General features: G+C 43.9%; 1 protein-coding gene across 1 annotated transcript in view; it reads left to right on the top strand.

Moving 5' to 3' along the window:
- Positions 1–25,609, top strand: part of LOC124722047 — a 328,949-nt gene that overhangs the window by 228,222 nt on the left and 75,118 nt on the right. Inside the window, exon 3 of the mRNA XM_047247237.1 lies at positions 22,771–22,949. Coding sequence (XP_047103193.1) covers positions 22,771–22,949 — 179 coding nt within the window. The remainder of the gene's footprint in view (positions 1–22,770; positions 22,950–25,609) is intronic.

The following is a 25,609-nucleotide window of genomic DNA, read 5'->3' as shown; positions in this document are numbered from 1 at the left end:
GGACCGAGTGGTCCTTCTCCGCCTCTATCGCGCCTTAGTGCGCTCCAAATTGGACTATGGAAGCATAGTTTACTCCTCTGCTCGGCCGTCTATTCTTCGGCGTCTCGACTCTATCCACCACCGTGGATTACGTTTAGTGTCTGGAGCTTTTTACACCAGCCCTGTGGAAAGCCTTTATGCTGAGACTGCTGAACCTCCGCTGTCCAATCGGCGAGCAGTCCTTCTGAGTCGTTATGCTAGCCACTTGTCTTCCATGCCTGCTAATCCGGCCCATGACATTTTTTTCGATGCTTCCTTGGATTTAGGGTATGCAGGCCGACCTTCCTCGCTACTACCACCGGGAGTCCGCTTCCGTCAACTGCTCCATTCTCTTTCCTTCCGCTTTCCTAAAACCTTCTTGACAACTTGGGGTACAGCACCGCCTTGGCTCCGTCCCCGGACCTGCCTGCTCCGTGACCTTTGTCAGTTTCCCAAGGATGGTACCCCTTCACTTGTTTATCGTCGGCCATTTTCTGCTCTGTGCACAAATGAAGGAAGCTACATTTACAATGACGGCTCAAAAACATCGTTTGGTGTAGGGAGTGCCTTTATTGTTGGCGACACCCCAAATCGATTTCGGCTTCCAGACCAGTGTTCGGTTTATACTGCAGAGCTTTACGCTGTTCTCCAGGCTGTCCAATACATCCGTCGCCATCAGCGGATCCAATATGTTATCTGTTCAGATTCTCTCAGCTCTCTCCTCAGTCTCCAAGCTCTCTACCCTGTCCACCCTCTGGTCCATCGGATTAAGGACTGCCTCCACTTGCTCCACTTGGGGGGGCCTCTCGGTGGCGTTCCTCTGGATCCCAGGACATGTTGGTATCTGTGGAAATGAGGCGGCCGATATAGCGGCCAAGGCTGCTGTCTCTTCTTCGGCCAGCTATTTGCACGATTCCCTTCGCCGATCTACGGAGTGTTTAAAGTCGTCGTGTTGTTCTTTTATGGCATGCACATTGGTCGACACTTCCCAATAATAAATTGCGGGACGTGAAAGCTCTTCCCTGTGCTTGGACCTCTTCCTCCCGAACGCGTCGTCGGGAGGGGGTAATTTTAACTAGACTCCGGATAGAGCACTGTCTTTTTAGCCATCGACATCTTTTAAGTGGCGATCCTCCCCCACTCTGTCCCCACTGCTCTCAGCTGTGGACGGTGAGACACCTTTTACTTGAGTGCCCCTATTTTACTCCGTTACGCGCCCGTCTACAGATGTCGCCTGAAATATCGTCCATTTTAGCAGATGACACGCGCTCAGCCGATCGCGTTCTCGAGTTTATTAGTGCCAGTGAGATGACGTCAGTCATTTGAAGCTCTTTTTGAGGACAACCATTCCCTTTCTGTAGTGGTTTTTTAAGCTTTCCATCTGCTTTTAGTTTCTCTAATTTTTTGAGTTTCGTTCCCATTGCTGCTGGTTTCCATTTTCGTTTTTTACCTTTTCATAAGTCACAGACCGGGCGCTAATGACCATGGCAGTTTTGCGCCCTAAAAACCAAAACAAAAAAAGATCTAACAACTGCGCCAGACACTTCATAACACTAACTTGCCGTGAAACAAGCTAATGTTATGCTCTGGGAGTATTTTAATGATTAACCACGCTTGTGTCTAATGGACAAAGGTATCTGACTATAATTCTAAATTTGGTGAAATTAACAGAAAAAACAGACTGACTTTAACCTTGGGAGTTAACGGAAGTGATGAAATCATAAGTGAATGAAAAAAAAATAAACGGTCGCCAGCCCAATTAGGCACATAATTTGGAAATAAAAGTTTAAGAAAACTGAATGTTGGGTATTGAAGTTACTTTCGTTGAGATTTCCCTTTGAATAGCAAACAGGATACAAACTGACACAGTGCACTCTGAACTGTGTGTAGCAGCAGTTACCAATAACGCGCACATCTGTAAATTACAAGAAGTAATTTTGCACTAAGCTCATACCAGCTCATGACAGCTACACTCAAGAGCATTACTTAATCAAATACTGAAATGTTACTGCATGAAGTGCAGAATTAAATATGGACATGAGGGGCTTTTATTTTAACTGACATAAAAAAATCAATAAAGATTAATAAACTCATAAATACACTGTTTGAGCTCATCTACATATATCAGTTTTACTTAGCAACAGTAACAGTTCATTTTTTCCTAATAAGTGGAGAATATGATGGGGACACACAAACTAATATAGTTTCTCTAGTTAACTCTCTGATTATTACAGTAAAAAAAGACTAATTCAAAAAGGTAATCATTCACTTTACTGGGAGTAGTTGATAATTTTCTTTGTGAGACAATAAAACACAACACTGGGCTTAATTAACTTTAAAAAATGTAACCATTCATGATAGAAATCAAAACCATACTATTTTTGGAAATGAACTTACTTGCCTTTTTATCACCTGTGAAGCAGGTATTTTGGACAATAATATTTACACAATCTTGCACTGTATTCCTACAAAACTATACTTTGTAATAAACTAAGGATACATTAGCAAAATCCTATCTAACTTCACTTTTGTGGTTTTACTACTCCTTTTACGTTAGGCAAAAAAGAGTTTTAAAACGCTCGACTCCTACAATTGTTAATTTAAATCAGGATACTCAGTGAGGACCCTGCATAGGTTCGTGATCAGGATAGAACATACGGTTCTGGACACACTTGTTTTTGTGATTATTCAAACCACACACAAATTAACTGGTCCGTGCCCATATACATTATTGAATGTATGAAGTTAGTGAAACAGTGGCGAAGATTGGTGGCAAGCGACATGGCGGTTAACTGTACTCACGGCTCTTGATGTTCGAATGCTCTATAAACTTTTTTTTTTGCGTCTGATTTACACCCTATTAGATCCATTCGTTTTTGCCGAGAATACCAAATAATAGACAGATCCACATCCGAGGCAAATCCATTGTAATGCAGCTTCCAATTGCCTCTCTTAGCACCGACGAAGTGTACCGTGATACGGCTAGCCATATACTGCGTACTAGACTTCGCCACAGTTTCTGTGTTTCGATACAGTGTATCGATACGTGGAACCGTTTCAGTGTTTCGGAACGGCTACGATTCACTGTTTCGAAACAGTGGTGTTTCATTCCACCCCTGTCTCGGATAACTGGACCAGATTCGGTCTCGAGCCAGACACAGAAACTGTATCATTGTTTCAAAATAAGGCTGTTTCAGTCCACCAGTGCTTGGAACGGACTAATTGTATCGAAACAGTGATGTTTCATTCCTCTCTGTGTCGGACGAGATTCGGGCTCGGCACAGGTACTGAAACGCATTTAACATACCACTTCATGAAACACTTTCAAGAGTGTCAAAATCTTTTTGACAAGCAATAGCATGAAGCTTAAGATATCAGAAAATAAAGCTTCGTTTCTAGCTGACTGTCATATTCCGAAATGGCGTAACATCTGCTTTATAAACACTAACCAAGCAATAAAACAACGCATACTATTCACATTCAAAATAATAAATGTGAAAATCATTCAGTTAAATTACACTTTTTAATAACATACGCTTCTCTGTTCATGTACAGTAACCATATTAAGAAACGTAAGTAAGCCTACAACATTTTGAATAAAAAAAAGGCGTAGAGTGACAGTTATTAGACATATACATAAATTTGATGTAGGTATAATTGCAAGCAATCTGTTTGACATATCACTGATAGTGTAATGGTGAACGGGAAGGACTAGGAAGCATGGTGAATTTATAGTAACGGTTCGAAACACCTTAAAAGACAAAATTTTTTTCTGTTATATTTTGTTATTTATTCGAATTATTTGGCGTTATTTGTGAGTCTACAGTCATTGTGCCTATTATCCTCAATGATTCCCTTTGTGTGCATGGAAATTAACAGGATGGGTATCTTACCCATACTAACGGAATGTGGGAATCCCAGTAGCATATCCGTCGTTTCTGCAGTTTGCTCCCACCTCCAGTTCCGTTCGTGGTGGTTCTTCTGTCTTCAGCTATGACTGTCCTCAGCCAATTGAAAAGTATGAAAGTCACACGACACGAAAGCAGCGCATTTGCTGCAGAAATACGAAACTGCCAAGACGCCTAAGTGATACTTTTATACTTTCTGCGATATGATTAGCGCTCTCGCAACTCATTTGTGTTTATGTGGACATACTTATACAGTAGACAGTCAAGATGATAAAATGTGTAGGTTTATTAGATTACAAAACACAAACTGTTTCACTGTTTCGAAACAGCGTATCGTAACATTACATTGTACTGTTTCATTTGTTTCGAAACAGTTACGTGTTTGTTTGCCCATCTCTACTACGTACCGTTCACACCAAGGAGCCGCTTAGTTCAACCGCCAAAACCACCTTTCACATCGCGCCATGCCACTTCCGTTGCGGGGGGACTTCCCTACATCTTTTACATATTACAAGTGCCCTAAGCATGAACCAGCTTTCAATAAACATTTTCTTTTTATGCACATACACATATTATATTTACTTTTATACATTACAAAACGCTAGTTTTCCTGTCACTAATCAAGGACTTTAAATAACAAACAATTCCATATCTCCGTATTTGAATACGCATGCCTGTACCAGTTTCTTTGGCGCTTTAGTGTAGGTTAGACAGTTTCTGGACATATGTTACCCTTAACAGTTTGGTGGAAGAATAGTGTCAAGGTGCGGGCGTCAGACACTGCACACCAAACACTTGTCTTAAGACTATGCAACCTCTTCAAAGTACGGCATTTTCTGAAGCATGATGACGCATGTTCTGAGAGTTCGCATACCTTGACAGGCTTACCTGGAGCGATTTAGGGAAATCACGGAAAACCTAAGTCAGGATGGCCGGACGCGGGATTGAACCGTCGTCCTCTCAAATGCGGGTCCAGTGTACTAACCACTGCGCCACCTCGCTCGCTTTTAAAGCATGTTAAGAGGTAACTGTAACAACATGCCTTTTCTTAAAATTTTGTTCGCTAGCGTGATGAACAGTTCTCATGTTTTCACTTAATACTACAAACAGTATTAAATTAGTATCGTTACCCATGGTTTGTGTGTCTTACGTCATTCTTCACACACATGTAGTAGATAAACTATATGTTCTATTTGTTTAAATAGCATTTGTTGCTAGTGTTTGTTTGGGCATTTATGTTTTTATGAGTATATGAGGAATAGTACCACCGCAGTTGTAACTTACGAATGTCTTTGTCTCTCACAAGTAAGTTTCGGTGGCACATTACCACGAACCTCAGGCCATGTTTACCAAAGAACAATAACACAATGCCAGTATTTGGAAACTAAACAACTATAAAACAACGAACACACACAACTGTGGTATTCTAATGTATTCACTGAAATAACCGTAAGGTAAAATTCTACATAGTATAATAGGGCGCATATGTCATTATCTTTTTTTTTCTTTTGCTTCGCCGTATTCCAGAAATGTATAAGCATATAAAATAGAAACACAAAATAGACCTGAATCACGGTCACAAAACACATGGCTGTCATGTGCAAAAGCAATGGACATCTTAAAAGGTAACATTCGGTCCTTTGCAGACTACATAATTAAAACATAATGTACCACGGCATGAATTTAACAAAGGATCGCAAATATCAGACATGATCCAACTAAAAATGTTCATTAATGTTTAAAGACGTATGCCAAAGATGTATACGTGATCTAAGACCCTAACGGTAAAAGTGAAACCAACCTGGGACAGGCTCACAACAGACCCACTGCAACTGTACATGAACCACATAATTTTGTGACAATCTATCTCCAAGAACTGAAAAGGCTCTCCTCTCAAAACCCTTAACTACTATGTACCCTTAAATAACCAAATACACCAGGCCTCAAATATTATGTTCACAATTACATCTTTGTGTGATAAACACAAACACCTAACCACAAGAAACAAAACTAAAATATCCACTTCAAACGGTATCTCCCTCCGTAATAAGACCTAGGAAGCAGAAAACACATTTAAATATTTACAACTTAACTGCTACAACTTCATTGTTTCAGGATTGCGCACGGGAGCCTAAGACAAACTGGTATTCTTTGATACATAATACATAGATGTAGGCCAGTACTCCGTCAGAGATGGTGTAACACCAATAAAAATGTACTACAGTCCATTTTAACCCTTTGCGGCCCAAGAATAAACATAGGAAGAGAAATAAAATTTCTTTCAAAATCTCTATTGTCACAGAAAGCAGTAATATGTTAAAAAAATAACGTTTGAATTCCATAATAAAACATTATGGATGATTTCAAAGTGAAACCACTGGGATATTCAGATGGCTACATTTTTTGTGAAATTCAGTGAAACTGTTTTTTGTTTCCCATCTACACTAACCAACATTACATGTTTTACACATTGATCTTGTGCGATGTGGTATTTTAGCAGTACTACAGTGTGCACATCGTCGGGATCGTCCTCTTTCTGGCACATGGTAGGCGCATTTTCATTGCGCTTTTCTGGTGCAACGAATGGCTTGAATATGTTCTGCTTAATTTGGGACCTGTTGCGGTTAGGAGACTTTAATATGCTCCAACTAACCAGCAGTTACGGAGAGTCTGGACTGCTTCAAGGATATTTGCTCGTCATTGCCATGTTCGTTATGCATGATGTAGGAATTTACAATAGTGACATCAGGAAAGTGCCACAAAATTGTGCCGCCACTCATTGCTCTATCAATCTCATAGACTGATTTTAACGTGTCGGATTTGTCCACAACCCCATATAGGCATTGTAATCCTTTATAATATCTAAGGATGAAATTTTTTCACATTTTCGAGAAGCTGTGCTTAAATTTTCAATATTGTGGAAATTTGAAAGAAGAAACTGTGTTCGTTTGCCGTATTTCCAAATCACTGCTGTGATGCCTTGGCTGCTGCATCGAAACTGGAATTGTCCCCAGGACATGTGCTTTCCATTTGGAAAGTCATTTGGGAACCCAACTCTCCCTTTCCTCACTGTTTCATGGGCTTATATTCCTTGATTTCCTCAAATCAAGCCTGAGGGACACAGAAGTAAAATAATTACCAAAATACAACTTGTGATATTTTCCTCCAAGTTCTGAGCTAAGATGTTTTACAACTCAGGAACATAAGCACTTTTGTCTCCTGCCAAAGTTTCCCAGTACAGATCTGAAATTTGGAAACCTAGCAAGTTTCATTTGTCAGTACCCAAACTTTGCATCCACGTTTTATAGGTTTCTGTGGCATATACTGCTTTAGGCTTGACCTACCTTTGAATCGAATCGTAGATTCCTCCACAGCAAGGTGTTCTGTTGGCAAATAATTTTCAGCGTAGATCTTGCTTAGTCCAGCAGTGGGCGTATCTTGAACAGTTTATCATAACTTTTTTCTCCCTTTTTTGGCTGCAGATTATCATCATTCACGTGTATTTGGCCTAGCAACCACGAAAATCCATTCAGAGGCATGATAGCTGAAATGTACGAATCACGGAGAGCTGGGTCAGAAAACCAATAATCTTCATATGAACATTTTTTGGTCCCCATTAATAAATCTTTGGCAATAAAGTTGATTTCCTCAGTATCAGTCGGTTTGAAAGTGGTGGAACATCCAAGTCTCTGAGTCGCATATAAGTTTCTTTGAAACACAAGACGCTCTAGTAAATCATCACCAAGTAAGCAGCCAAATATTTAAATGGGGCTTGTTTTGTCAGAAAGAATATTTAACCATATTTATATGAAAATTCAATAGTTTCTTTTGCAAGTATGTCTTGCACCCACGCTATATGCTCTATTAGTTCTACATTATCATGACACACATCATTGTCGTTGTTAACGTAGCTAATGTGAACAGTCACTCCCAACAAATACTTTAACCCACATTATTTGCACGTTGAAATAGGTTCTCATCAGGTACAGTAAGTTGTGGTAGTTGATCAGTTTAATCTGATTCGCTTTCAATGTCTGAAGCAGTCGGCTCTGGATCACTTGGAATTTCTGCTAGTATGTCCATTAGCATATCTGTGCTGAGGTCACCAGCTCTAAATAGCTGGTTGCTTCTTGACGGTGGTCTACTATCCGCAATGAAACCACCTGTACTTTTGGAAGAAACGAAACTGCTTATTACAGTTGTTAATAAACACATCTTCCAAAATTGCTTAAATGAAGTATAAGAGCGCTGATATTCCAAAAATCTGCTGCAGAAACGTCAAAAATTACGCAAATAACAACGTCTAATTTGTATGCCATTGTATTCAGCGCAACACTACACTGATAACGCCGTCAACCTCTTACAATCATGTTGCTGCTGCAACTAGTTGTTGGCGCAGACGCTAGGTGACACCAGCAGTCAGCGCGCAATGCTGGCTTCAAGATAAAACCAGAGGGCCGGATACACAAGCTATGTAAAAATATGGTTTCAGACTGAAACCACTGGGCCGGAAAGGGTTAAAACGACAATTACTTTATTCGAAAACTGGTAACCACAATATACGAAATGTCACATGCTTTGACATACCGGTGCAATGTTTTCAAATTACACCGTGATGGTAAGACAATCGGTGACGCCTCACGGCTGATACACGGTGGCCAGATGGTACCGTTGGGTCCGCAAGGCCTTTTCGAACGGTGTTTGTTTGTTTGTTTGTTGGTAAGACAAGAACCAGCGAAGTGCCACATGACGCGTCAATAATATACCCATAAACGTGGATCAACGTGAGTCAGCTAAATAAGAACAGAGTACTGGCCATAACCAGTTAAAATAACACAAATGCAGAGATGACATAAATCCAGAATACATGACAGAACAGTCTATCTTCCCCATCAACAGGTACTTGCAAATGTTCCTAAAACGTCTCACTATGTATGAAGATACCATAACTTCAAAGGAAGACACATCTAGAAAAAACAGGTAACAGGCCATATTAGCACTAGTAGGAATAACAGTGGGTAACACAATACTGATCACGGTTGCTAAGAACACGTGGACGTATGTATCAGTATGACAGGTCCTATCAGTGCAGTCAACCCCTATGAACCACAGAGAGCAGTATGAATAAATTAGTCAAACCAATATATCTATCCACAAAATGAGTTTGTGGAAAGCTAGAATCCTAAGGACCTGAACAAACCCAAAACCCTACTATAAAAACGAACAGGCTAAAACAAACAAATGCTGTACAGTCGAAAAGTATAGAAGCATTATAAAACAAAGCATAACCCCACGATTGATGCATAATTATCCACAGACGATGAAAAATGAATATATCTACAAGCATGTAGATACCACACCAGAGGCGTACTAAAATCGTAGCTCTGGCTTACGATAAAATGAACCATAGTGAAAGCAATCATTTCATTTCCAAAACTAATCACAAGAATGCAACTACCACAGGAAGAAAGTAGGAGAGAGTAGTACAGTAGTTACGCTGCCGCCTTATATTAACTTAAGTAATTATCAAAGCACATTGTGACCCTACCTAAAAATGCATAAAAACAAGACTCAAATTCACCACCCGGTGTTAATAACTTACGTGGCCCACACAGCATAACGTGCCTGGAGTCTACCCCAATACCAACAACCATGAGATGGGAACAAGTCCGTAAAATACGGTGGACCTCTCTACGTCATCGTAAAATGAAATGAAAAGTATATATCCATCAAACTTGGGCACTAGCGAAAACAATGCGAAAATGTACAAAAACTGCGTGCGTAAATCAGCTCCTATGTACACTAAAAATAACACACATCTTACTCACCCACCACTGCCAAGAGTATTAGATTTCCTAGGCGCATTTATTGTGGAGTCCTTGTTACTATTACTCGTGGGCTAGCTGAAGAGAAACGTCGTAAAAATGTGGGCCAAATACGCGGCAACCACAAAATATGCTCAAAAATACCTACCTTTCCTCAGGAGTGTCAATTCGACACCGTGTTGTCTCCAATGCAATCACATGTACCTACATGCCCACAAAGGGAACTTCCAAAGACGCCACGTTCAGCACGTAAAGTAAGTATGTACCTCGTATCAGCACCTTACTGTCGTCAGTAAGTAATACGTCGGATACTACCAGAGTCCAGAGCTTCGCTACAAATCATGATCAGCACGAGCTGCGGTAAATTAAGAATAACATGTGAAAACACAAACTTTCATCTATTAAAATGAAAAAACCCCACTGTCAAAGATCGAAAATAACACGCGGCAAACTGAAGTGTCCAATTTCATTCTAAAATGAAGCAAAGTACGGCCTTTGGGCTCATAGATGATCTGGATCGCACACTAAATAAGACAAAGACGAAGATAAAGTAACTGTAACCTGAATGACCGCACACTCAAATAACGAAACGAATTCTGTTCAGTTATTATTCGGCGCTTTTCTTTCCTGTTACTGCTTTTTGGATCCGGAAGTTCTTTGTAGGGTCAGGAGACATTTCTTGTTATTGAAACTACTTTCATGTCTGTTTTTTTTTTTTTTTTTTTTTTTTTTTTTTTTTTTTTTTTGTGGTACGGTGGTCGTTTCCTTGTCGGAGGTGTATTGCAAATTTTGAATGGCTGGTGCCATATTTCTATGCTGTTTTATGTTCTTCGTACCTAATTTCAAATGTTGTTCTGGTCTGCCCTAAGTATAGAACATCACAACTGTTACACTAGATTTGGCAAATGCCAGATTTTTTGTATGTCAAGGTCATCTTCCTTCTCTAGACATTTCTGCATTCGGTTATTGCTTTGATATATCTTTATTCCTTGCTTCTTGAGGATGTTCCCATCTGCGTGTATCAGTTGGTTTTCGTATGTCTGTACTAGGTTGTCTGCAGGGATTCTGCTTTGGTAGTGGTATCTCTTGGATTTGTGATTGATTTAAATATATTTACGTTTGTCTGGAGTTTAGAATTCAATTTTGTAACTAGTGATTCTTCGTACCCGTTATTTTTCGGCATTTGAATTACGTCGACATTCTTGTTATAGCTGTGTTTTCCAGGTGATATTGTTTAGTCTTTGGATCATATACCTGAGATCTACTTGTTTTTGGAACTGGGGGTGGTTAGATGATTAGTGTAGTATTGTGTGCTACATTTTACCTGTGCACATATATCCAGGAAGTTTATTTGGCCTGTTTGTTCCTTCTCTAAAGTGAACTTCGTTTTTGCAGAACACTGACAACATACCTAATAGCCGGTATGTACACGTTGGGCACTGATAACAGCGGCGACGCGTCGTGGCATTGAGTTAATGAGGCCTCGTCAGGTCGCTGGAGGGAGTTAGCACCGAATCTGCACACACAACTCGCCCAATTCCCGTAAATTTCGGTTGTGAAAGGGGGGGGGGGGGCGGCGATGAGCTCTGACGCCACGTTCAGTCACATCGCAGATGTGTTCAATCGGGTTCAGATATGGCGAGTTGGGCGGCCAGCGCATCAAGCGGAACTCGCCGCTATGTTCCTCGAACCACTCCACACACTCCTGTCTTTTGACATGCCACATTATTTTGTTGAAAAATGCCACTGCCGTCGGGAAACATGATCGTCATAAAGGGGTGTACATGGTCTGCAACCAGTTTGATACTCCTTGGGTGCCATAGTGCCTTGCACGAGTTCCACGTGACCCATGGACGCCCACGTGAATGTTCTCCAAAGCATAACGGAGCCACCGCCAGCTTGTCTCTGACCCGCAGTACAGGTGTCAAGGAGCTACTCATCTGGAAGACGAGGAGTTCGCGTCCTCTCACCGGCATGATGGAGAAGGTATCGGGATTCACCAGGCCATGCAACGCTCTGCCACTGCGCCAGTATCCAGTGCTGATGGTCACGTGCCCATTTGAGTCGTAGATGCCAATGTCGGGGTGTTAACATAAGGGTCGTCGGCTGCGGAGGTCCATCGTTAGGAGTGTTCAGTGCACTTTGTATTCAGAAACACTTGTACTCTGCCCAGCATTAAAGTCTGATGTTAGTTCCGCCACGGTTCGCCACCTGTCCTGTTTTACCAGTCTGCCCATCCTGAAGACAGTCACGACAGCACTCCTCGAACATCTGACAAGTCGTGTCGTTCCCGAAATGGTCGTGCCGAGCCATCACAATCTGCCCTGGGTCAAACTCAGATTGCACCCCTACTCTATCCTACACACGAACAGTACGCTCACAGATACTACATAACAGTGTGTGTATCTGACTAGCAGTCATTCCTCGCAAGGTGACGCTGCTATCGCCTGGACAGATTTGTATCGATAGTAGGTCGGTGGTCATAATGTTCTGGCTGATAAGCCCCCCCCCTCCTCTCTCTCTCTCTCTCTCTCTCTCTCTCTCTCTCTCTCTCTCTCTCTCTCTCTCGTGTGTGTGTGTGTGTGTGTGTGTGTGTGTGTGGTTCCACTTTCTGGTTCGTCTACCAAGCAAAGAATGTCATTCATGTACACTCCTGGAAATTGAAATAAGAACACCGTGAATTCATTGTCCCAGGAAGGGGAAACTTTATTGACACATTCCTGGGGTCAGATACATCACATGATCACACTGACAGAACCACAGGCACATAGACACAGGCAACAGAGCATGCACAAGGTCGGCACTAGTACAGTGTATATCCACCTTTCGCAGCAATGCAGGCTGCTATTCTCCCATGGAGACGATCGTAGAGATGCTGGATGTAGTCCTGTGGAACGGCTTGCCATGCCGTTTCCACCTGGCGCCTCAGTTGGACCAGCGTTCGTGCTGGACGTGCAGACCGCGTGAGACGACGCTTCATCCAGGCCCAAACATGCTCAATGGGGGACAGATCCGGAGATCTTGCTGGCCAGGGTAGTTGACTTACACCTTCTAGAGCACGTTGGGTGGCACGGGATACATGCGGACGTGCATTGTCCTGTTGGAACAGCAAGTTCCCTTGCCGGTCTAGGAATGGTAGAACGATGGGTTCGATGACGGTTTGGATGTACCGTGCACTATTCATTGTCCCCTCGACGATCACCAGTGGTGTACGGCCAGTGTAGGAGATCGCTCCCCACACCATGATGCCGGGTGTTGGCCCTGTGTGCCTCGGTCGTATGCAGCCCTGATTGTGGCGCTCACCTGCACGGCGCCAAACACGCATACGACCATCATTGGCACCAAGGCAGAAGCGACTCTCATCGCTGAAGACGACACGTCTCCATTCGTCCCTCCATTCACACCTGTCGCGACACCACTGGAGGCGGGCTGCACGATGTTGGGGCGTGAGCGGAAGACGGCCTAACGGCGTGCGGGACCGTAGCCTAGCTTCATGGAGACGGTTGCGAATGGTCCTCGCCGATACTCCAGGAGCAACAGTGTCCCTAATTTGCTGGGAAGTGGCGGTGCGGTCCCCGACGGCACTGCGTAGGATCCTACGGTCTTGGCGTGCATCCGTGCGTCGCTGCGGTCCGGTCCCAGGTCGACGGGCACGTGCACCTTCCGCCGACCACTGGCGACAACATCGATGTACTGTGGAGACCTCACGCCCCACGTGTTGAGCAATTCGGCGGTACGTCCGCCCGGCCTCCCGCATGCCCACTATACGCCCTCGCTCAAAGTCCGTCAACTGCACATACGGTTCACGTCCACGCTGTCGCGGCATGCTACCAGTGTTAAAGACTGCGATGGAGCTCCGTATGCCACGGCAAACTGGCTGACACTGACGGCGGCGGTGCACAAATGCTGCGCAGCTAGCGCCATTCGACGGCCAACACCGCGGTTCCTGGTGTGTCCGCTGTGCCGTGCGTGTGATCATTGCTTGTACAGCCCTCTCGCAGTGTCCGGAGCAAGTATGGTGGGTCTGACACACCGGTGTCAATGTGTTCTTTTTTCCATTTCCAGGAGTGTATTTCCACCAGCATAATATTCTGCATATTCCTGGGACAGTTTTCTGGAATATTATTTTTTCTACTTTATTCAAGAAGATATTAGCTATACTGTTGAAATGGGAATGCTATTGGCAATCCTTCTTATAGGAGAAAATCTTCCCTATAAGAAAAAAATCATTATTCATTTCAAAGTACACTACTGGCCATTAAAATTGCTACACCACGAATATGACGTGCTACAGACGCGAAATTTAACCGACAGGAAGAAGAAGATGCTGTGATATGCAAATGATTAGCTTTTCAGAGCATTCACACAAGGTTGGCGCCGCTGGCGACACCTGCAACGTGCTGACATGAGGAAAGTTTCCAACTGATTTCTCATACACGAACAGCAGCTGACCGGCATTGCCTGGTGAAACGTTGTTGTGATGCCTCGTGTAAGGAGGAGAAATGCGTACCATCACGTTTCCGACTTTGATGAAGGTCGGATTGTAGCCTATCGCGATTGCGGTTTATCGTATCGCGATATTGCTCCTCGCGTTGGTCGAAATCCAATGACTGTTAGCAGAATATGGAATCGGTGGGTTCAGGAGGGTAATACGGAACGCCGTGCTGGATTCCAACGTCCTCGTATCACTAGCAGTCGAGATGACAGGCATCTTATCCGCATGGCTGTAACGGATCTTGCAGCCACGTCTCGATCCCTGAGTCAACAGATGGGGACGTTTGCAAGACAACAACAATCTCCACGAACAGTTCGACGTCGTTTGCAGCAGCATGGACTATCAGCTCGGAGACCATGGCTGCGGTTACCCTTGACGCTACATCACAGAGAGGAGCGCCTGCGATGGTGTACTCAACGACGAACCTGGGTGCACGAATGGCAAATCGTCATTTTTTCGGATGAATCCAGGTTGTGTTTACAGCATCATGATGGACGCATCCGTGTTTGGCGACATCGGTGAACGCACATTGGAAGAGTGTATTCGTCATCGCCATAGCCATACTGGCGTATCACCCGACGTGATGGTATGGGGTGCCACTGGTTACACGTCTCGATCACCCCGTGTTCGCATTGTCAGCACTTTGAACAGTGGACGTTACATTTCAGAAGTGCTACGACCCGTGGGTTTACCCTTCATTCGATCCCTGCGAAACCCTACATTTCAGCAGGATAATGCACGACCGCATGTTGCAGGTCATGTACGGGCCTTTCTGGATACAGAAAATGTTAGACTGCTGCTCTGGCCAGCACATTCTCCAGATCTCTCTCCGATTGAAAACGTCTGGTCAATGGTGGCTGAGCAACTGGCTCGTCACAATACGCCAGTCACTACTCTTGATGAACTGTGGTATCGTGTTGAAGCTGCATGGGCAGCTGTACCTGTACACACCATCCAAGCTCTGTTTGACGCAATGCTCAGACGTATCAAGGTCGTTATTACGGTCAGAGGTGGTGGTTCTGGGTACTGATTTCTCAGGATCTATGCACCCAAATTGCGTGAAAATGTAATCACATGTCAGTTCTAGTATAATATATTTGTCCAGTGAATACCCGTTTATCATCTGCATTTCTTCTTGGTGTAGCAATTTTAATGGCCAGTAGTGTAGTTGTTGTTGGCAACGAGGTGTAGGTGGTCTAAATTCTTGCAGCAATGTCTTGCCCATACTTTGAAAAAAGTACCCTAGTTCATCTGTATTTCAAATGATAGTGTACAGCAGTCAACCATCATTATCTTTCAGCTTGTTTCAGGCAAATGTAGATTGCGGCTAGTGCCTAGCTATTATCAGTGTACTATTTGATTGTATCAATGCTTGTCCTAGTACGTCAGTCCCCTGTTGTTGGGGCTTCTGTCACAGTTCCTTGGCTCTGAGCACTATGCGACTTAACTTCTGAGGTCATCAGTCGCCTAGAACTTAGAACTAATTAAACCTAACTAACCTAAGGACATCACATACATCCATGCCCGAGGCAGGATTCGAACCTGCGACCGTAGCGGTCGCTCGGTTCGAGACTGTAGCGCCCAGAACCGTACGGCCACTCTTGCCGGCGTCACAGTTCCTTAAATGCTGTTCATCTGTATTGCTGTCGGTGACCAAGGGAGGCTTATAACAACGTAGATAAATATAACAGCCAAAGGAATGTCGAATTGGATTCAGAGTTTCGAACGATATTGTAAAGTGAAATCATATTATTTGGAATGTGATTTGACGAGTAAAGTTAGAGTGGAATCACAACAAATTATTTGCCAAAAACTACACTGGAGTTGATAATTTCTCAGTTTTTGCTGAAGAATTTTGTGAGTTGGAAGTCGTATATCGCTTGCATGATTAATGATGAATTCAGGAGTTCATTACATGTGTAGAACGTATTTGCTTTAGTGTCACAATGGTAAATCTTCGTAAATTAAAGTTTCTGACAAAATGATTGGACAAGTATTGTTTTGCAAACTAACTTAAAAGACAGAAAAAGTACATTCATTTAATAAATGAGAAAGAATTGGAGCAATAAATGGCACTGGATTTCAAATTTGTCATTCTTAACGTATTTTATTGAGATGACGAATAAGTGCTTTTGTTTGTGTAAGTGTCTGATGTTTCGAATATTATTTGTCATTCGCATAAATTTCGCCCAATTCTAGTGGTAAGTGAAGTGCATTGTACATGCGTACGCTGCAAATTCGCAGCCTGTGTGAAAGTGAGTGCAGACGCGCGAAATCCGCGTGTTGACGCCCTTCCAGCAGTAGTTCATCGTAGGTCGCTGAAGCAACGAAGGGTGCCTAGTGACTGGAAAAACGGCGCAGGTCATTCCCATTTTCAAGAAAGACAGTCGCACAGAAGGGCATTATTACAGGCTTACGTCGCTGACGTCAGTCTGTTGTAGAACGAAGAAACATGTTTTGTGTTTCCGTATTATGAACTTCACGAAGAACGAACAAAATTTGTGTGTAATATTCCACCAACAGAGATCGTGCGGAACTCTGGTCACTCTGCTCGTCCATGAGATGGAGACCACCGCATGAATGGGCGCACATATTGATACTGTGTTCGTTGACTTCAGGTTGATCCGCACTGTCGTTTAACGAAGAAAAAAAATCTTACCTAGTATCTGCTCAGATTTTTGACTGGATCCAGGACTTCCTGGCAGACAGAACTCAACACGTAACGAAAAATCTTCGACAGACGTAAAGATAATTTCAGGAGTATACCAAGGAAGTGTGGTAGGACCCTTACTGTTTGCACTATATATAAGTGAGCCACTGGATATAGTCGGAAGTCCTATGGTGCTGTTTGCAGGTGGTAGGTTTGTCTATAAGAAGGTAACAACGCGAGAAGACTAGCGAACTGCCGGAAAACCAGGCGGCGATTGTTGATTGCTGCAGGGATTGGCAGCTGACTGTGAACGGAGATAAACGTGACACACTGTGCATAAATAAACGAAATGATCTAGTAGTGTGCAATCGGACTATTAATGACAAAACGATGGAAACGGTAACTAACTTGAAGGATGGAAGAGTTACTATCCAGAGCGAACTAAAGTCAAGTGACCATGAGCAACAAGTAGCAGGAAAAGCAGACATCAGGCTGAGATACGTTGGAGGTTTCATAAGGAAATGTAACTCATCTACGAAAGAAGTTTTAGATTGGTGCATATGTTCGTAGCGTTTTTCCGTAAGTTTAATAAACAACAGATAGTCATAAGATACGTTAGTCATCAATAATATACAGGGTGATTCAAAAAGAATACCACAACTTTAAAAATGTGTATTTAATGAAAGAAACATAATATAACCTTGTGTTATACATCATTACAAAGAGTATTTAAAAAGGTTTTTTTTCACTCAAAAACAAGTTCAGAGATGTTCATTATGGCCCCCTCCAGACACTCGAGCAATATCAACCCGATACTCCAACTCGTTCCACACTCTCTGTAGCATATCAGGCGTAACAGTTTGGATAGCTGCTGTTATTTCTCGTTTCAAATCATCAATGGTGGCTGGGAGAGGTGGCCGAAACACCATATCCTTAACATACCCCCATAAGAAAAAATCGCAGGGGGTAAGATCACGGCTTCTTGGAGGCCAGTGATGAAGTGCTCTGTCACGGGCTGCCTGGCGGCCGATCCATCGCCTCGGGTAGTTGACGTTCAGGTAGTTACGGACAGATAAGTGCCAATGTGGTGGCGCTCCATCCTGCTGAAATATGAATTGTTGTGCTTCTTGTTCGAGCTGAGGGAACAGCCAATTCTCTAACATCTCCAGATACAGTAGTCCAGTTACAGTAGCACCTTCGAAGAAAGGTGACGCTGACGCCTAGTCAACAGCGCCTCAAGCGAATGTACAACTAAATGAAACTTTATAGCTCCCTTAATTCGCTGACAGATAGTGCTTAGCTCTGCCTTTTGTCGTTGCAGAGTTTTAAATTCCTAAAGTTGTGCTATTCTTTTTGAATCACCCTGTATTTCTACTTCACTATGTAAAACAGTCTGGGACAACTTTCCGATTGCGGGATTGTGAGTCGTGTTCCGAGCGCATTTTCATCCGGAAAGGAAGTTCGTTGAAGGGTGTTCAATAAAGAGCGGAAAAGGTGATTTGATGGCGCAAGATCAGGTGAATTAGGTGGGCGTTGAACGACTTACCTGTATAATTTTTGTCAGTCCAGCAGAATGCGGGCGGGCGAGCGTTATCGTGAAGTAGCATCACTTCACGCAGTCTTCCTTGTCCTTCTTCATGGATTGCATCTCAAAGACGTCTCAGTTGTTGACAATAAATGTCAGCAGTGATGGTCACACTTTTGGGAAGCAATTCGTAGTACACCACACCTTCGCTGTTCCACCAGATGCATAACATTATCTTTTGTGGTTGCGCGCAGGTCTCTTTCACGGGGAGTTACTACTTCATTTGAGCTCAACCAGTCCTTTCTTTTCCTTATGTTGGCATAAAGACACCATCTATCGTCACCAGTAACGATGGTCGAGGTTGTTCACGAGTCAGTTAACTCGCGCACTTACGACCGTCCGCTGATTGTGGAGATTTCGGCTTAGAGCATGCGGTACCATACACCCGATTTTTGAACCTTCCCCATTGCACGCAAATGTCGCATGATGGTGGGATGACCACAGTTCATCAAATTTGCCAGTTCTCGAGTACACTGGCGTCGTTCATTGAGGATTAATGCGTTTAAACGATCTGCATCAAATCCCGAAGGTCTTCCTGAACGTGGCAAGTCACTAATGTCAAAACGTTCCTCCTCAAAAAGAGAGAACCATTTTCTTCCCGTGATCTTGCCAATGGCATTACCCCTATACACGACAAAAATGTTTCTGGCTGTTCCTGCTGCTGTCATCCCTCTAGTGAACTTAAACAGAAGAATACGTTGGAAGTGTTCAGATTTCTCCACTTGGCACTCCATTTTTTTTGTCCACAGCTCCGGTATCTATCTACAGATGACAAAATGACAGTATGGAAACTCAGATAGCAACATTGAACTGCAAATAAAAAATGACAATCGATAAAGAAACTCATAGCAACCGGAATACCAACATATGAAAAGCAAAACGCTACGAACTTAGGCACCAACGTAACAGCGAAAAAAATATTTGTTCGGCCCATTCTTCAGTATTGTTAATCAGTTTGGCATCTATAAAAGGGGGGAGAGAGAGAGAGAGAGAGAGAGAGAGAGAGAGAGAGAGAGAGAGAGAGAGAGAGAGATCGGCGCAGTTTGTCACGGGATCGTTTAATACGAACGAAAGAATTACAAGAACGCTCAACGAACTACAAAAAAATTGTTCAAATGGCTCTGAGCACTATGCGACTTAACTTCTGAGGTCATCAGTCGCCTAGAACTTACAACTAATTAAATCTAACTAACCTAAGGACATCACACACATCCATGCCAGAGGCAGGATTCGAACCTGCGACCGGAGCGGTCGCTCGGTTCCAGACTGTAGCGCCTAGAACCTCTTGGCCACTCTGGCCGCCCAACGAACTACGGTGGCAGGCGGAACAACAGAGGCATTTTGCATCACGGACAGGTTTGCTATTCAAATTCCTGGAGTAGTAGTTTCAGGAAGAGTCCGACAACATAACCACCTTCTAGATACATCGTGCGAAATAACGAGAAAATCACACACATTAGGTCTGATACGGAGGTTTACCAGTAATCTTTCTTCCCAAACGCCATGCTCGAATGAAACAGGTAAGGGAAGATCGGATAGTGGTCCTAGAAGTACCTTCCGCCACACACCGTCAGGTGGCTGCAGAGTATAGATGTTGACGTCCTTACCGTGTTCGTTGACCCACAGCTATCTCCTTCGCCGTGAGAACCCGCCCATGTGTCGCTGTGATGCAGGGCTGACAGTGGTCCATCTTCTGATGGACTGCCCCCTTTTAGCCCCCTTGCGGCAGTCCTTTAATTTACCAGCTGCACTTCCTTTAATTCTAGGTGACGATGCCTCTATAGCTGACTCAGTTTTACGTTTTATCCGTGCAGCTGGGTTTTATCACTCGCTCTAGTGTGGGCGCTCTCGCATGATTTCTCAGGCTACACCCACTCCAGCGATTTTTAATTGTGACGTGGATACCAAAATAGTGTCTCTTATGGTAACAAATTGTGTTGGTACCTCTATCAACGCTTTTCAGCTGGAGGTTCCTAGTTTGTAGTCGAGTGGTTGACCTTTTACCTGATCCATCAACCACTGTGGTCTGTTTTACTCTAGTCAACTATTTGCTCTGCTCCTTTTAAGTGTCTTCTATTTTGTGTTATTGCGGTGTTCATTTTAGCTTTGTACCCCTTGGTGTTCCCTCCCTCTGGGTGCAGAGGTTACGCTTTTACTCTATAGGCCTTTTACAAGTATGTCTGTTTGGAACAGGGGACTGATGACCTCGATGTTTAGCCCCCATCAAACCCCAAAACCAACCAACCTTACCGTGTTCCAAGAAATTTCGGGCTAGCTGCCGGATGCCGTCAGCTATACACCCCATAATACTTCAAATTATTAAGGCGCTCAGTCCGGAACCGCGCGACTGCTACGGTCGCAGGTTCGAATCCTGCCTCGGGCGTGGATGTGTGTGATGTCCTTAGGTTAGTTAGGTTTAAGTATTTCTAAGTTCTAGGGGACTGATGACCTCAGATGTTAAGTCCCATAGTGCTCAAAGCCATTTTTGAACTTCAAATGGGCACCTGCCAATCATACTCCGGTAAGCTGTAGAAGACTAAAGATGACGTCCTCCGTTAGGCAATATTTAGCGCACTGTGAGTAATCTGCGCATGCGTCAAAACGGTTACTGGTTATCAGTGTGTTTTCTCCTTCTCCTCCCCACCCTCCTGGACCAATAAGATTCGAGCACCCCTCCCCCTCCTGCTTTTGTAGCTACATTATTTGAGTGGGTGGATTCATCTTGGAGCTGTGCACAATAGGGAGAAGTGGCTATTTGTTGTTATTACAGTAATTCATGTAACTCAAGGTCTTGGATATGGGTATTTATTAACAACGACCACATGCTCCTCCGTATCCGCATCCCGTGGGGCCTGTAGGCTGACGATGGCACGGCCGCTGGTCGGTACCGTTGGGATTTCGTGACCTATTCTGGCGGAGTTGACTTCAGACGCCTTGTGATCGGCGTACGTCATTATTACTTCATGCTGCCACAGATCGTGTCCATATCTGCACTAGTAGTGCCATAATTCTAGTAGGAATGTTCGGTACGAGGATGACGTCGCGGGAACTACGGCAAGAAAGGAAGAATGAATTGATTGTTGATGATAATAACGATCATCCTTTACCACATCTACATTACTGCAGATGACGTGTCACTGAGCACATTTGTTCTGTACATGCAGTACACGCGAGGCGCCTAGTTGTTTCCACTGCACTGTGTAGAATACGAAGGTTCTGTTATAGTTCACTAACCTGCTGTAGTGAAGTTGATGTCCCCAGCGCAGAAAACAGCACGCAGGTCGTAGGTTCTGTATCCTGAGGCCGAAACTGACTTTTAGCGAGATTCTGTTCTGAAATAGTGTATCACTTATTTGGGATGCCACTCGCGTCTTTTAATATAGCCACACGAGAAGACTACATCATCTTAACACAACACCTTCTGATACAGTAAAGTACATAATCAAACACAATTTTTACGAAAATGTATCTTTACACTATTTGTGGCACGTGTCTGTGCCTCATGACTACCGGAGTGACTCTTTTAATACTGAATACTGGCAAACACATCCTGCCACAGACAACATGACTGTACAGCTCGACTGCCTAATCCAGTGTGACGAACAGCCCGAAACACTTCGCGCGCGCCACATCAGAAAAGGCGTGACCGGAACGCGTCCGAAGTGCTTCGTCTGCAATTTCGTCAGTCTTTTGTTTTTTATTTAAATTGTTTTTAATAATTCTAGCCGGCCGGAGTGGCCGAGCGGTTAAAGGCGCTACAGTCTGGAACCGCACGACCGCTACGGTCGCAGGTTCGAATCCTGCCTCGGGAATGGATGTGTGTGATGTCCTTAGGTTAGTTAGGTTCACGTAGTTCTAAGTTCTAGGGGACTTATGACCACAGCAGTTGAGTCCCATAGTGCTCAGAGCCATTTTTTAATAATTCTAAAATGTTTGATTGATAGTCAGCTGTTCAGAGGTATTTATATTAAAAAGTGAAGTCATTCCAATGAGTAGTTTAACTAATAATAATGACTATACACTAACGTTTTGGCGCCCTTGCTCCGAACACAGCAGCCAATCACAGAGCAGTAGCATTATGCAGGCGGTCTTTCTAACGGGAATGGTACAGAATCTAACATCTGTCACCGGTACCTCACACCACATTTCGTCATCTACATACTTCTTGCATCTCCACTGCTCTGGGAACAGCTTCTTGGAGCCTAATATGACGGCTGACTAAGCCAGAAATATCACAAAACTTGTATGTAATGTTGTTGCTTATTGCTGAGGAGAGGTGTTGTTGGCAGGTCGGGCGGTGCGAGCTGCATCCGCTGCTTCCACGTGCGGCTGCGCTCTCGCAACGTGCTGCAGGTTCACACGGAGGGCCTGGACAAGTGCTACACCAGCGAGCACGTGGCCGAGGCCAAGTGCCCCAACGAGGCTACCCTCCACATGCAGGAGCCCTCCAAGGAGATCCTGCTATACAGTGAGTATCCTGCGCTTCCTGCAGAATAAAACCGTCTGTCCGACCGGGATTACAACCTGCAACCTTGCCTTTTGCAAACAATGCTCTTATCGGCTGAGCTATCCAGGCACTAACCAACGACCCGCCCTCACAGCTTTACTTCACGTCACACTGTCGCACACTTCTTTTTCCCCGCGAACCGAGCGGGGCTGCGCAGGGGTTAGCACAATGGACTCGCATTCGGGAGGACGATGGTTCAAACCCAGGACCGGCCATCCCGATTTAAGTCTTCCGTGATTCCCTAAATACCTCCGGGTAAATACTGAGATGGTTCCTTCGAAACGGCGCGGCCGCCTTCCTTCTCCATCCTTCCCTAATCCAAGCCTGTGCTCCGTCTATAATGACCTCGTTGTTGACGGTTCGTTAAACACTAATCTCCTCCTCCTCCTCCTCTTCTTCTTCTTCTTCTTCCACCTGTAGCATCACCTTGCAAAAGCTTAGTCTTTTTGTTGTCTGAAATGCTTATCGTCCACGTTTAGTTTCCGTACAGTGCCACATTCAAGGCTAATTCCTCCCGAAAAGAATTCCTAACACTTAGAGCTGTATTGGATGTTAAATTATTTTGCTACCCACGTAACAAAACTAGACTACTTTCAATGTCTCACTTCATAATTTAATTCCTGCAGCATAGTCTTATTTAATACGACTAAATCCCATTACTATTGCTTTACTTTCGTCGATACTCAATTATAATCCCTTTTCAATACACCATCCTTCCCGATGTACGTCCGCAGCTCGTGACCTAGTGGCTAGCGTTGCTGCCTCTGGATCACGGGGTCCCGACTTCGATTCCCGGCCGGGTTGGGGGACTTTCTCTGCCTGCGGATTGGGTGTTTGTGTTGTCCTCGTCATTTCATAATCATTCGTGACAGTGGCTAGATCGGACTGTGTAAAAAAATTGGACTGTGTAAAAATTGGGACATTGTACGGGCGCTGATGACTGCGCAGTTGAGCGCCCGAAAAACCAATCATTATTTCCGATCTACTATTCTAGCCAGCTCTTTGCCGTCTCTCGCATTATGAAATATACTAGCAGATCAGGCCAGTTGTATCACAATTTTTGACTATGGACTCTGTTGAACTACATTGACGGAAAGCATTCCCAGCACGTAGAAACAGTCAGTACAGAGCAATGAAATTTCGGGAATACGTTTGTCTAGATAAAATATATAACTGATTAACGTTGCAAGATAACAGGTGAATGTAAGGGCGAGCAAAGCCCTTGCAAATGTGAACTGCTGGTACATTAACCGGTGTAACCGTCAGAATGTTAAATGCAAGCGTGCAAACTTAGATGCATTGTGTCGTAAAGTAGTCGGATGTCAGTTTGCGGGATGGAGTTCCATGTCTGTTACAACTCAGTGACGGCTGGTTGTGAATGACACTGGAATTATTGTCCGATAATGATCCATGTGTGCTCGACTGGAGACAGACCTCATGATCGAGCAAGCCAAGACAACAGATAGACTCGCTGTAGAGCATATTGCGTTACAACAGCGGTGTGAGGGCGAGCGTTATCCAGTTGGAAAACACCACCTGGAATTATGTTCATGAACTGCAGCACAACAGGTCGAATCATCAAACTGACGTACAGATTTACAGTCAGGGTGCATGGGATAATCACAAGAGCGCTGCTGTCATACGAAATCGCACCGCAGACCTAAACTCCAGGTGAAAGTCCAATGTGTAAAGCATGCCGAAAGCTTGGTTGCAGGCCTTCAACTGGCTTCTTCCTAATTAACACACGGTCATCAGTGGCACCGAGACAGAGCAAGCTTTCATAAGAAAACACAACAGACCTCCAATTCGCCCTCCAGTGAGCTGTCGCTTGACACAGCTGACGTCGAAAACAGCAGTGGCGGTGGTTTAAGCCTAGTATACACGACGCACTCACTAGGTTGCAGGCAGCTGCGCTACCGGCCATTGCACATGCGCGCCGCGCGTTCGCGCATCTCGTTGGTGAAACAAAACCCTTTCGGCGTGTTCCAACTTCGGCGCCACTAGTTGCATGAATTTTGAGGTTATGTGTGTTCGTAGAGTGTAGACAAACTGAAATATGACGTGGGGAACGAAGAATAATGTTCGCTTTTTGGATGCTTTGCATAGGTGTTTGTGGGATTTCAGTGATGCTGATTACAAAAATAAGCGACATACTGCTGCTGCTGAGACCGTCATGTGCCATCGTAACACAGATTGTTTGACAATATCTGAGCTGCAGGGCAAAATTTGTTGAGTTTGGAGCACTTATACAACTGAAGTAAGAAAAATACAAGCAAGTTTAATTCTAGCTGTGGCAATGCTCTCGTCTACAAGACTAAAATCCCATCGTTCGAGTTGGCAACTCTTTGTTAAGCAATACTGTTGACAGGAGCGAAGGCTATACAAATTCTAGAAGCTGCATTTTTATTCAATAGTCATCTATTTAAAAAGTCGTTGCAGCGCTCCCCATTCACATATGTTAGAATTTTGAAATATTGGCACTGTACAGATCTATTTTCAGGAGCGTAGTTTGCAAACCATTCTCTTCTTAATGCGGCCTGCTTCGAATAATCATTGTTGCTAATGTTAATAATTACTACTGTTAATGTTAATAATTATTGGTGTTAATGAAATAGTCATCA

Source organism: Schistocerca piceifrons, chromosome X (assembly GCF_021461385.2).
Source record: "Schistocerca piceifrons isolate TAMUIC-IGC-003096 chromosome X, iqSchPice1.1, whole genome shotgun sequence".
Classification (NCBI taxonomy): Eukaryota; Metazoa; Arthropoda; class Insecta; order Orthoptera; family Acrididae; genus Schistocerca; species Schistocerca piceifrons.
Note: the sequence above shows the minus strand (reverse complement) of the source record. Positions and strands in the feature narration are given on the sequence as shown.